The sequence below is a fragment of the Lepidochelys olivacea genome (genome assembly GCF_965140295.1).
Source record: "Lepidochelys olivacea isolate rLepOli2 genome assembly, chromosome: 5".
Lineage (NCBI taxonomy): Eukaryota > Metazoa > Chordata > Testudines > Cheloniidae > Lepidochelys > Lepidochelys olivacea.
In genome coordinates, this window is record NC_140415.1 from 14056883 (window position 1) to 14068988 (window position 12106).

The 12106-nt window shown below is 40.8% G+C and overlaps 1 protein-coding gene across 3 annotated transcripts in view; it reads right to left on the reverse strand.

Annotated features, from left to right (window-relative positions):
• The window catches only part of SKOR2 (SKI family transcriptional corepressor 2), a 51571-nt gene that overhangs the window by 932 nt on the left and 38533 nt on the right, over positions 1-12106 (reverse strand). For all 3 annotated transcript variants that reach the window (XM_084629754.1, XM_084629753.1, XM_084629752.1), the window contains one exon: positions 3319-3384. In XM_084629754.1, the coding sequence (XP_084485880.1) occupies positions 3322-3384 (63 nt within the window). In that variant the 3' untranslated portion in view covers positions 3319-3321. The remainder of the gene's footprint in view (positions 1-3318; positions 3385-12106) is intronic.

The window sequence follows — 12106 nt, forward strand, 5'->3', positions numbered from 1 at the left end:
TTTCTTGTGCCGCAATTAATGCCATCTATTAAAGGGGCTAGAAATAACAAGTTACCCATCTCACAGGCATTTTTGTGAGAATTAGCTAGTTAATGTTTGTAAAGCATGTTGAGATCCTCGCATTAAAGGTGAAATGCAAAGAGTTAACAAAGTGTGGTCAATCCATCAGAATACAGAGTACAAGCATTATCCCACGTCAGGCAGCAGAAGGAAGCAGCAATGCCAAGCACACAAAGGTTTGCTGAGAGACACAGAGCATTTTCTAAAAACCATGATATGGTTTATTGGAAGGAGGCTGAACATTGTTACAAGAAGCTTCTTCCCCTGGATGTTCACAATACACCTGCTGGCAGTGGAAGGAGAGATGATACTTCAAGGGTGACTCACATCAGGCATTAATTGAGTAGCCTGTGGCTGCTCAGCAATGCAAAGTTTCTTTACCTCCCTCGGCGTATTTTTTGCGTGCACACGTTTCCCCTTGAGGCAACTCCTTTTGGCTTAGCACATTGAGAATCAGAAATTACTTCTAACAATATGGTCGTGATTCTCTGCTTGGCTGATTTAGCTTAGCATTTAAGTAACCACTAATCTTTCAAAAGCACTAGGGTCTACTTAGAGAAATCCCCGTTGTCTGCAGGGATGTCACTGAAAACAAAAACAGCATGAGAAATGCATCAATCCTTCGCTCTTTCCGCACATAAACGTGAGGCATTGCTGGTTGTGATGCCACTGTCATCTCACTGGTGCCAACAGCTTTTGTGCGGTGCATATCGGGGTGTGAAAACCTGACCTCTAGCACAAGAGCATTAGAGAGCTAATGCCATGCTCAGACAAACGCTTTGCTTTTAGATCAACACTTTATTGAATTACTCCACAGGAGGTCCCTCTCTACCTTAGGGATTTTTTTTTAGTATTAAATTTATGAATATGTTTTAATTGTATTTTAAATTGGTATTTAATACAGAATCTATTGGAAGGCAGTCAGATAGTAGGGTAATGAGAGTGGTAGAAGAACCTATATGGAGTAAAATAGAATGATTTGAATGTCATGTTGACCTGTGTAACTAGCTATGCGATTGTTTGGGGGCAGGGAATGTTAGTTATCAATCTAGCTTCTCTCTGTTTATGTCTAAGTTTTTTATTTTTAAATCAGTTTTTTTTCCAACAACGTGCAGGCAAGCTTTAATAATCTAAGTTATCAAAACCTTGTTCAAATGCCCCAGACTTTCTCTATAATTCCTTCCCAGTGAGGATTACCATGATCACGGTGTGTAAATAGAAGCTCTCTCTTTTCTAATCTCCCTATTCCCTTTGAGGGATTTATTCAGTGATGCCACAATCCAGAGTTTGTGACGTGGTAACTCACCGCCACATCTATATGCTTTGTCTCTCTCCCCTCCCAGCCTTCTTTGCTTTGCCAGACAAACAAGAGAAACAAAAATGTCAGGGGCTTCCACCACCTGGTAATGGAACCTCCAAAGTTGCCTCATCCTCCCAGAACTTTGGGAATGTTATTCTTCCTGCAGTGCCTTTGCCCCAGGTCTGTAAGAATAATCACTGGATATAATAAAGCCTGAATTAGGTGCTCAAGTTCCTTATACATCGCAGGGGAAGAGACAGGTCCAAAGAATGGGATTCTCAAAAGCCAGCAGGCTAGGTGGGGTGCTGCCTCAGCTAGCCAACGGGAACTGTTAGTGAGAGAGATGTGTCCTAAGCCCCGCCCCTCTCATGGAGTCTGGCGCCTAAATCCGGGCTGCAGGGAGGCACCTCTCTTTGCTTGCCATCCACAACCGGGAACGCCTCTCCTGCAGTCAGGTGACTTCAGCACCTAGGCCTTTTCCCACCAAATGACCATGGGGGTGGGAGAAGGAGGCCTCCCATCCCATAACCATTAGCCGAGGGGCTAGTGTATTCATGTGGGAGGTGGGGGCCCTGGCTCGATTCCCTCATCTGCCTGATGAGGACAAGGAATGTGACCAATGGTTTCTCCCCTCTTGCTGGGCTACAGAGCGATTCTCATTCTGTCTGTGGCCCAATTAATATTTAACTATTTAATTTAAAGAACAGCTTCTACAAGAGAGACTGAGGGAGACCCACACCAGAATATACTAGAGTCCAGTGGTTGTGGCACTCACCTCAGAGTAGAGAGATTGAACCCCCTGGCCAAATCCTGTCTCCTCAGCAGCCAGGTGGGGGAATTGACCTGGGATCTCACACATCCTGGGTGAGTACTGGACTAGAGGTTATAATGGAGTCCCTATGCATTTTGTGTGGAATTAGACATGCTCAGAGCACACCTACCAGCTCAGGCCCTGCAGGTGAGATAGGTGTTGCTCTATCTTCCCCTGGCTTGAGGAATGCACCAGAGCTTAGGCATGAGATAGATTCTATGGAGCTGGCCTGAAGCAGCAGTGTGCATGCCCAGGGGCAGAAACTTAGGCACCTAGGGGACCTTTTACAGCAAAAATGTAGGAACCGAGTGAGTTTAGGCACCCACAGGGTTAGGTGGTAGCTGAGTGGGGCTTTTGGGGATCGCAGCAGTGCCTAAATCTGGGCTTTAAGCTCCCAAATCTGGGCTTTAGGCACCCAAGTCCCTTTGAGGATCTGGTCCTTTGAGTCCAAATCCCTCTCTACTCTGCCTATAGAATGTACAAGACTGCCAATTAGAGACAGCACTGAAGAACCCAGCAATGGTGTTGAAAAATCATAAACGTGGTCAATATTGCCATCAACATCAGGAGGAGATGGTGGAGTTAAATTAGCAGGTGCAAGACATCACTGAAAATACGAATTATTTTAAAAAAAGAAAAGGAGTACTTGTGGCACCTTAGAGACTAACCAATTTATTTGAGCATAAGCTTTCGTGAGCTACAGCTCATTTGAGCTGTAGCTCACGAAAGCTTATGATCAAATAAATTGGTTAGTCTCTAAGGTGCCACAAGTATTCCTTTTCTTTTTGCGAATACAGACTAACACGGCTGCTACTCTGAAACTTAAAAAAAAGAGTAAGTTTGGGAAGTCTTTAAAGATCAGGTGCACCACAGCATTATATCCATTTCCTTCTCCTTCCTGGCATTTATAGCATGCTGTCCCTCGGAAAACCCAAATCCTGGACATGTACCGCATGCATGATGGGTGAACCCCTCTATAGTTACCATCAGGCCAGAGTACTGACTAAGCCAAAATCAGAGCTTTCAGGCTAGTACTGGTAGCATCACTTCTGCCTCACAAAATGAATCTCTTAATACTTGCAATGGCAGTAATTAGAAATATGATGAGTTAGTTGCCAAAATACACGTTCCTTTTTAACAAGTTCACCTTTTAGCTTTTGCTGAGGTGTGTGCCGAGCTTTTCTTTCCTGATCAAGCTTGCTGCATAGGGAATCTGCAACGACACAGAGACAAAGCCATTGCGGTAAGCCAAGAATTTGATAATAAGGTGTCAAAGCCAGATCATTCAATATGATGGATTCCTTGGAAGTTAATTTATTTTGCCTCACTGTAATATTTTAGGACAAGAGTGGTTTGAAATAAAGCAATGAGATCTTTAAGCAGTTGGGACAAATGTGAAGGAGAGACAAAGTAAAAACAACACACCACATCTTGCAAACCAATGTAATATATAAGTTCTGAGAGGGTTTTTTTAAAAAACAAAAATTTATAGCAGTAATCTAGAAAAACCAACCAACCAACCTAGCAGCAAAAAGCAGCTGCTGTATAATAAAGTGGGCAAAAGTATTTACCCCTATACAATAAGAACAAACAAAAGACAGGGTCTCATTCTCCACTCATTTATATCAACATAGCCCGTTGGACTTTATAAGTTTCTCCTTGATTTATACCACTGAGAGGCCCTACATTGGAATCAGTAACTAATGAAAAATGGAAGGAGAACATAGAAAAAGATATAAGAAAATATTGGAGCTGGGAATGATTTATGGAGTAGGCTACAGAATACAGCAAAACTCTGTCACACCCAACATTTCTTCATGTTTGGGAATCCAAACTACTTTAGATTTACCATTTTTTGACACTGACTTAAATGTTCAGACGTGCCCTCATCTTGATTGCAAAATGAACCATTTGGGGCCACAAACCGGTAATTGCATGAGTGACCTGCTTTTGCTTTCAGTTACACAAGTGTAAATCAGGAGTATCTTCAAATAAACCAGTGTAAGTGAGATAGATCAGTCAGGCCTAAAGCCTGAAGTCGCATGAGCAAAAAGGGGTAACTAACTGTGCAAATGTATGAAAGAGGTCAATGACCCATTTTGCATATGCAACTGCATATTTGACAAAGAAAGACATGGATTTGCACTCACATACATACATTTTGTAGGTTTAACCTAAGAAATTATTTTTTAAAATCTGTCCATCTCAGTTGTCCCTAATTGTATTATTTTAAGGTCCTGTTCTGGTTTTCATTACACTGAACCCCCCAGCATCCAAGAGTATCTGTATTATACTCAGGGTACCAGTGTACTTGTGTAAGTTACCATACCTCAGTGCTATCCATCATCAAATGTGCTCTGTAACCACATATGGGAGTAAATGAGAGACCTGGTAATTCTCACGAGCAGCCATACTCCACACAACAAAAACAGTAACCCAGGAACCTATCTTTGCAACAAAGCCCATTGCCAACTCTGTCCACATATCTATTCAGGGGACATCATCATAGGACCTAATCACAACAGCCACACTATCAGAGGCTTGTTCACCTGCACATCTACCAATGTGATATATGCCATCATGTGCCAGCAATGCCCCTCTGCCATGTACATTGGCCAAACCAGACAGTCTCTACGTAAAAGAATAAATGGACACAAATCAGACGTCAAGAATTATAACATTCAAAAACCAGTTGGAGAACACTTCAATCTCTCCGGTCACTCAATTACAGACCTAAAAGTCACAATGTTACAACAAAAAAACTTCAAAAACAGACTCCAATGAGAGACTGCTGAATTGGAATTAATTCGCAAACTGGACACCATTAAATTAGGCTTGAATAAAGACTGGGAGTGGATGGGTCATTATACAAAGTAAAACTATTTCCCCATGTTTATTTCCCACCCCCTACTGTTACTCACACCTTCTTTTCAACTGTTGGAAGTGGACCATCCTGATTATCACGACAAAAGGTTTTTTTCTCCTGCTGATAATAGCTCACCTTAATTGATCACTCTCGTTATAGTGTGTATGGCAACACACATTTTTTTATGTTCTGTGTGTGTGTGTGTGTGTGTGTATGTAATCTTCCTACTCTATTTTCCACACATGCATCTGATGAAGTGGGTTTTAGCCCACAAAAGCTTATGCTCAAATAAATCTGTTAGTCTCTAAGGTGCCACAAGTACTCCTTGTTCTTTTTGCCGATACAGACTAACATGGCTACCACTGTGATACAGTTCAAGAGTAACCCTTGAAACACCAATGAAGGGAGGCCAGTCTGAATGAAAGTGGCCTGACATTACAAGAAGGTGCCCAGGAGCTACAACAACGAGATGTTAGAGAGAACAAATGCATGAGCCTTCTTAGCTCTGGTCCCTCAAGAAGTATTCCCCTCCCACTCAGGTGCGAACAGCATGAGAGGGGAGTGCACACGTACAAAAGGGGAGAAAGAAAAACAGAAAGAGGTGGCCTAAAAACTTCATGATTTTTAAAGCCAAGATGTTTAAATGGCTAGTCCTGCCTCCATTTCCCTTCAGAACAGGAGAGGGCTGCTGGGGTGTCCTGCTGTCAGAGCCTTGACCACAGTAGAGAGCTCTCCCCCGTGGAATCTGCTCCTTCCAATGGCCCTGCACTATTTGAACCTAGGGATCTCCAGCATATAGTGTAAGGCTGGTAAATTAGCAGTCTTTCAAAACAGGGATTATATACATATATTTTACTGGGTTACTCATTTGAGTGACTCACAGCCAATGCTGTTCAACTGAATGTGAGCCGCACACACACTAATACAAGCAGTGTTTTACAAATAGTTTCACTGCGGTTCTCTCACCACAAGGTGTGGAAATCTTGGTCACACACGCAATTGCCAGCAAGCAACATCCACTTGGATGGCTGGCATGAATGCAGGAGATCCGCCAAGGTTTTATAGACCGCGCAAGTATAACAGGCTTATATTGTTACAAGTTAACTGTTCTTAAGTAATTTCTCGGATATATTTGGCATGACAAGCTTTTTCTCCACATGTGGAGTTCTGTCCATTTTACCTTTAAAAATATGTAGCTGTAGGCCAGGAGGGAAATCCCCCTTTTGTTCCAGAAGGAGTTCAGCTATAGGGCAGTACCAAATCTTCTTTTGCGCACCTCTCTGGAAGATTCTATTTCAAGTCTCCACAGCTGCAGTGGAATTAGCAGAGTTTAATGCTCTTCTCTGACAACAGGGTCCCCCGTTTTTATGCTTTTGCAGTGGTGATCATGATAGAGATAACAAGAAGAGCAGGAACGATCTTCAAACAGACATGAAGATCCAGTATGTTCCTTATATCCTACGTCACAAGAATGTGCGCTGGTACCAGCGACAGAAAAGGAGTTTCTGTGCACCATCCACTGAAAGTAGCTCCATCATTGTGTTGTCATCCTATGTGAAATACACGTGGTTCACTGTACTGACTTGAAATCGTTACCCGTGTGGTTGAAAGTTGGAATCTCCATTTGTCCAGCACCCTTGTTTTAACTCTATATCTGAATAATCTGCTTAGCCAAACTGCTCCAGGTGGGTAGACACATAAAATTAGTCGAATATGGTTTAGCCAACACAAGCAGCCTACTAGAAAGAATATCCATAGAGGGAAAGAGACAGATGTGTAGTTTAATACACCCATCAAAAGTTGCTTCTAAGAGCCAGACTTTCAAAACATAGCCTCTATTTATGCATGTGGTATTTTTGCATAAAACCAGATCGGATCGACCCAAAAAAGAATGCATTCACAAACCTCCATTTAGCATGTGCTAACTGCAGCATAAATTCAATGCAAATGGGTTTGCACTGGAAGGGTGTGATTCTCTAGTGTCTTCCTTCTTGTGCAATCTGCAATCATTTAACAACTGTGGAGAGTGAGTATCAAGCTCTTCCATTGTGACTGGGTAGTAACGTACATGGATATTAGTGTAAATTGATTGCACAAAGTGCAAAAAAGTGACAATCAGGTATGGTGCATGTGTATTCTCTCATATGTATAAATAATTGAGCACCAAAATTGCATGCATAAGTGATTTTGTGAACATGCACGAGCAGCGGTTAGTTTCAGGCCCCTTTAGAAATCTGGCTCTGGATACACAGGACAACCATTTTTCAGTCAATTAAAATAGTCCTGATGACCCTATTACAAAATTACCTAAAAGGAAAGCTATTCGGTTTATCCTGCTTTATTTTTACTTTTTACAACCACTGACTCCAAAATGAAATCCTTTTAGAGACTGGATTTACCAAACCTTGGGAAAGGAGCACTGTTCCATCTTATTAACATAGCACATTCACGGACACAGGTACAGGTTCAGTTTACTAAAAAGTGGCCATTAGCAACCAAAAGACTAGATACAATGGCACCTGCTAACCCAACAGAGCAGCTTGTGGTGTGTATTGAGTCTCTTATATGCTGACATCAGCAGGAAAAGGAAGTTTTACTGCTTTATACCCCAGCAGAGCCAAACCAACTCTGCGGGGAGAGAGCTGGATTCTATTCCAGCTCATTCACCAGAACTGTTAATTAAGCTCAACTGTGGGATCAAGTTCTGCTCTTCTTTATACTTGTCTCTCTGCAAAGAGGTCATATGAATGCAGAATCTGAAGACAACAGTGCTGCACAGTGTCATCAAACACAGAATTTGGCCTGCAGTATCTCCATTACTGGTGATAATGCATGAGATGGAGAGAACTGAGCTTGCAGTACCGGCAGGTATATGTGGGGAGGGCAGGGAAACATCTTTTCATTTGTAAAGTGAGAAAATCTGACTTGGAAATCAGCAAGAAACGACAATGGGACCCCACAAAGCCACTTTTTACAAAGTCAGCTAGGTATCAATGGACATAAGTACCAGCCGAGAACAGGCCTGGGCTCAAGGAATCCAGAGCCACTCTGTAAGACTGATTTCTGCCTCTAATATCCTTGCCAAGGTCAATCTATTCTAAAAACTTTAGGCAAAGAAACAAACTGGTAATGCTATTGACACACTGATTTGCATTGCTACTCGCAGCCAGAGAATTCTGAATGGCAGACAGGCCCTAATCTGACTCATTCACATACAACTAGATACACTCACACACATATACTGAACACCATGGTCGTACAAAGGGCCTATCCTTCATACAACATAAATTGTGAGCTATTTAATTTTAATGCAACCCCATTGGTGTTTGTTTTTTTAAACATTACAGTAGCACATTAAGGACTCAGTGAGGAATGTGGTCTCCTGCCCTCAAAAAATCAAATTGTTCGGCAGAATTTTATTTTCTGGTGGCTCATGATCATTTAAAAACCTGCATGAATGGCAGGACTGAGAGGTAGACATCAATTCTGCAGTCAAATAGCTACTGGATTACTCGGTTCTTCAAAGAGGCCAGAAAGAGAGAGAGCTCCAAAATGCAGCCCCGGAAAGGATGCCCCTAAACTTTGAGGAAATTCCAGTTGGATCAAATTATGGATCTGAACTTTGTGACTAGCCCAAAGTTGAGCAAACAGAGAGAGGGGGATTTGCCAGAGTCCCTTTAAAATAAAACCCAAATAGAAAGTGAGGTCACCATTTGAATGGTTTACATTCCTAGCTTTTCTAAAAGCAATGCTGCATTACACTGTAGTGTGTAGAAGGGTCTATTAGTTACCCTCTGGAGAGCTCAATTATAATCATAGGATAACAACAGAGTAACCTTTTCTGTAGCCCTGAACAGACTAAAATGTCACCTTTGATTTGTTCCACACATGGGAAGACAGTATGAAGGGTGTTCTCCTCACCCGCAGGATGCATTTGACAGACAAAATATACAAGAATATAAGAGACGTTGATCAGAAACCACGATAGAGTCAAATCAAAACAAAAATGGAAGCATTTGATGGGAACCACTGTGCTCTGTCCATCTCAGGAACACAGGGGTGTTGCCCACCATTTATTGCTGTCCAGGCTTTTCCCATCTGGTGCACAGATAAATATGCAACTGCTCAGAAGAACATATTAGCAGATTTGTTGGACCTCGAGTCTCAAGCAGGTGCTCAGGAGAGTAGCTGGTTAGTTTTTGAAGTCTGGAGATGCTCATCAGTTTGGTCAAGTTGGACCAAAATCAGACCTACTATAAACCAGGGCTGTACCCATTTACAGTAGATCTGAATTTACCCCACCCTTCTAGCAGGAGATTTTCATTCTCATGGGCCATCGGGTAAAGTGTGGTGACCATTCTGGCTGAAGCCATTGTATTCTACTTCAAGCATGTATTCTTTCTCCAAACATAACTATTAGACTTTGTCAGGTTTTGGCGAGGGAGAGGAATCCAATGTTTTAAAATCCAGTTTCTCATTAGAGGCGATGATTCGATTCTTCTCAGCAGAAGGAGCGAACAGATTGGAACATTTCCCACTAGCTATAGTGCACATAGTGAAGGAACCTGCTGCTGATCAACTCTTTTCTCATCAACCGTTGCTGTAGCTCACACTGAGGTCAAACTGCTGTAAAAAAACCCACACTGGGCCAAATTCTGCAGTCACTTACTCGCACCAAAGTCAATACCCTTTGCAGAGCGTGTATCTGAGCGCTGAATTTGGCCCACGATTTTTCCAGAAATTAGTAATTTTGCACCTGCCTGTCAGGAAGTCATAAAATAATCTTTATAAGTCCATAGTGGAAAAAACATTAAAATTAAACGTATTGAATGAACATTATTTTAATTGACGTTTTTAATGGAGAGCTTTAAAACTATGAAGTGTCCTGGCTGCCATAAAGTGCAGTAATCACATGGAAACAGCAGAGGGCACTTCAAGGCTGATATGTGGCTTCAAGATACTTGTCACTCCAGTTCATCCAATGTTATTGGTTTAGCAATTTATTATCTATCAAGTGTTCTGCATTGCAATTTCACAGTGTAATTCAAGAAGTGTGACAAAAGAACGTGCATTCAACGTAAGTATTAGCTGCACATGAGGCAGGAGCTTCAAATACTGTTTAACAATCAAGACACAATTGTCATTTACATTAGAAAGTCTTGGAAGCGATAATAATTGGCATCTGAAAATTAGATTCATCTCCTTGACAACAACTTTCCCAAAAATGATGCCTCAGGCTAAACTCTCTCATGCTTGGTCTCAGCTCAATGGTGATTTTTTGGTCCCCAAAATGCTTACAGTATTTTTAAAATTCCAACTGAACACTTGCTTAGTCAGCAATGACCAGACCTGAACAACTTTGGTTTAGAACAGTGGTTCTCAACCAGGGGTACTTATGCCCCTGGTGGATGCAGAGGTCTTCCAGTGGGTACATCAACTCATCTAGATATTTGCCTATTTTTACAACAGGCTACAGAAAAAGCACTAGGAAAGTCAGTACAAACTACAATTTTTTTTACAGAGACAATGACTTGTTTATACTGCTCTATATATTATACACTGAAATGCAAGTACAATATTTATATTGCAATTGATTTATATTTTATAATTACATGGTAGAAATTAGAAAGTAAGCAACTTTGTGCTGGAACACTTTTTGTATTTTTATGTTTGATTTTATAAGTAAGTCATTTTTAAGTGAGGTGAAACTTGTGGATACGCAAGACAAATCAGACTCCTTCCAGTAGTCTGGAAAGTTTGAGAGCCACTGGTTTAGAGTGAGCAAAGTTATAAGTGTTTGAAAATCATACAGTGCACGCATGGAACATTAGTTTCCAAGAATTGTTTTTAATATCATGAGGTGTGGAGCTAAAGACATATCCATGCTCTTCTGGAGTTCTGCCCATTGAAATAAACATACACAGATAATATATTCACATTACATGACCCTATACATGTGAGAACATTCATATAAAACTTGTTCAGTGTGTTTACGTGACTTTTATGTTAAATGAATGCAGTTGGTCAAATTCTGCAGTCAGTTACACACTGTAAATTTGGACTAACTCCAATGAAGTTAGTAAAAATACTCCAGTTACACACCAGTGAAAATATAAGCAGAATTTGGCCCGGGTGTTTATTTGAATAGGCAACAAATAGTTCTCCTCTATATTCTTCTTGTTCCAATATAAAAGGAAATTCAGTGCAGACAACTAAATTAATGCAATGCTACCATTAGATGCACAACAAAAAAAAATCAAGAAATTCAAATGATGATTTCCAAAGTACCCATAACGTACATATATTTTCAACCAAATTAATCTATGATGCAAATCCCCTGAAGTTAATGGAGTTATACCATGGATATATTTGGCCCATAAAGATTAAAACCATACGTAACAATACAGAATATCCTTGTATGTAAATGGCTTACAGTTCCCGTAGGAAGCTTAACTTCAAATGTACTGACTGCGTGTTTAAATTCTCAATCAAAATATTAACAAAGATTTTTGCACTGAATTTAAAGAAATCATCAGCTATTTGCTGCACTATTTTATGCTAATACTTTAAATACAAAGGGCCATATTTTGACCTTAATTGTACTGATGAAGCCTTGCCAATATCAATGGGGCTGCACAGATGTGATCAGAATTTGGCCTAAAGAGTTGTTATTCTTCCCCTAATACTCTGACAAAATTAAACAATAATGGAATTCAGGCAATCCCAGTGAATGGAGAACAGACCCCTAGATTTTTGACACAGGGCTTAAAAATACAGGTTAGAGCTTGTCACTGTAAATACATCCATGCAGTGCTATGTAACCATTTAGTATATTTCTAGCAGGCATTGGGAAACAAAGATGGCATAAACTGCCATGATCACATTTCTATTCCTGTTTATGAAAACAATAAAACACTGAACCTTGTGATTTTTGCATTTGCTGTAAATTAAGGAAGTGTTCCTAGTTGATTGGATGGAGAAGGAAATCTGGGAGATCTAGTTTAGGAAATAACGTCAGAACTCTGATTCCTCAAAACCTATAAGCATTACAGAGGTGATCCATTCAGAC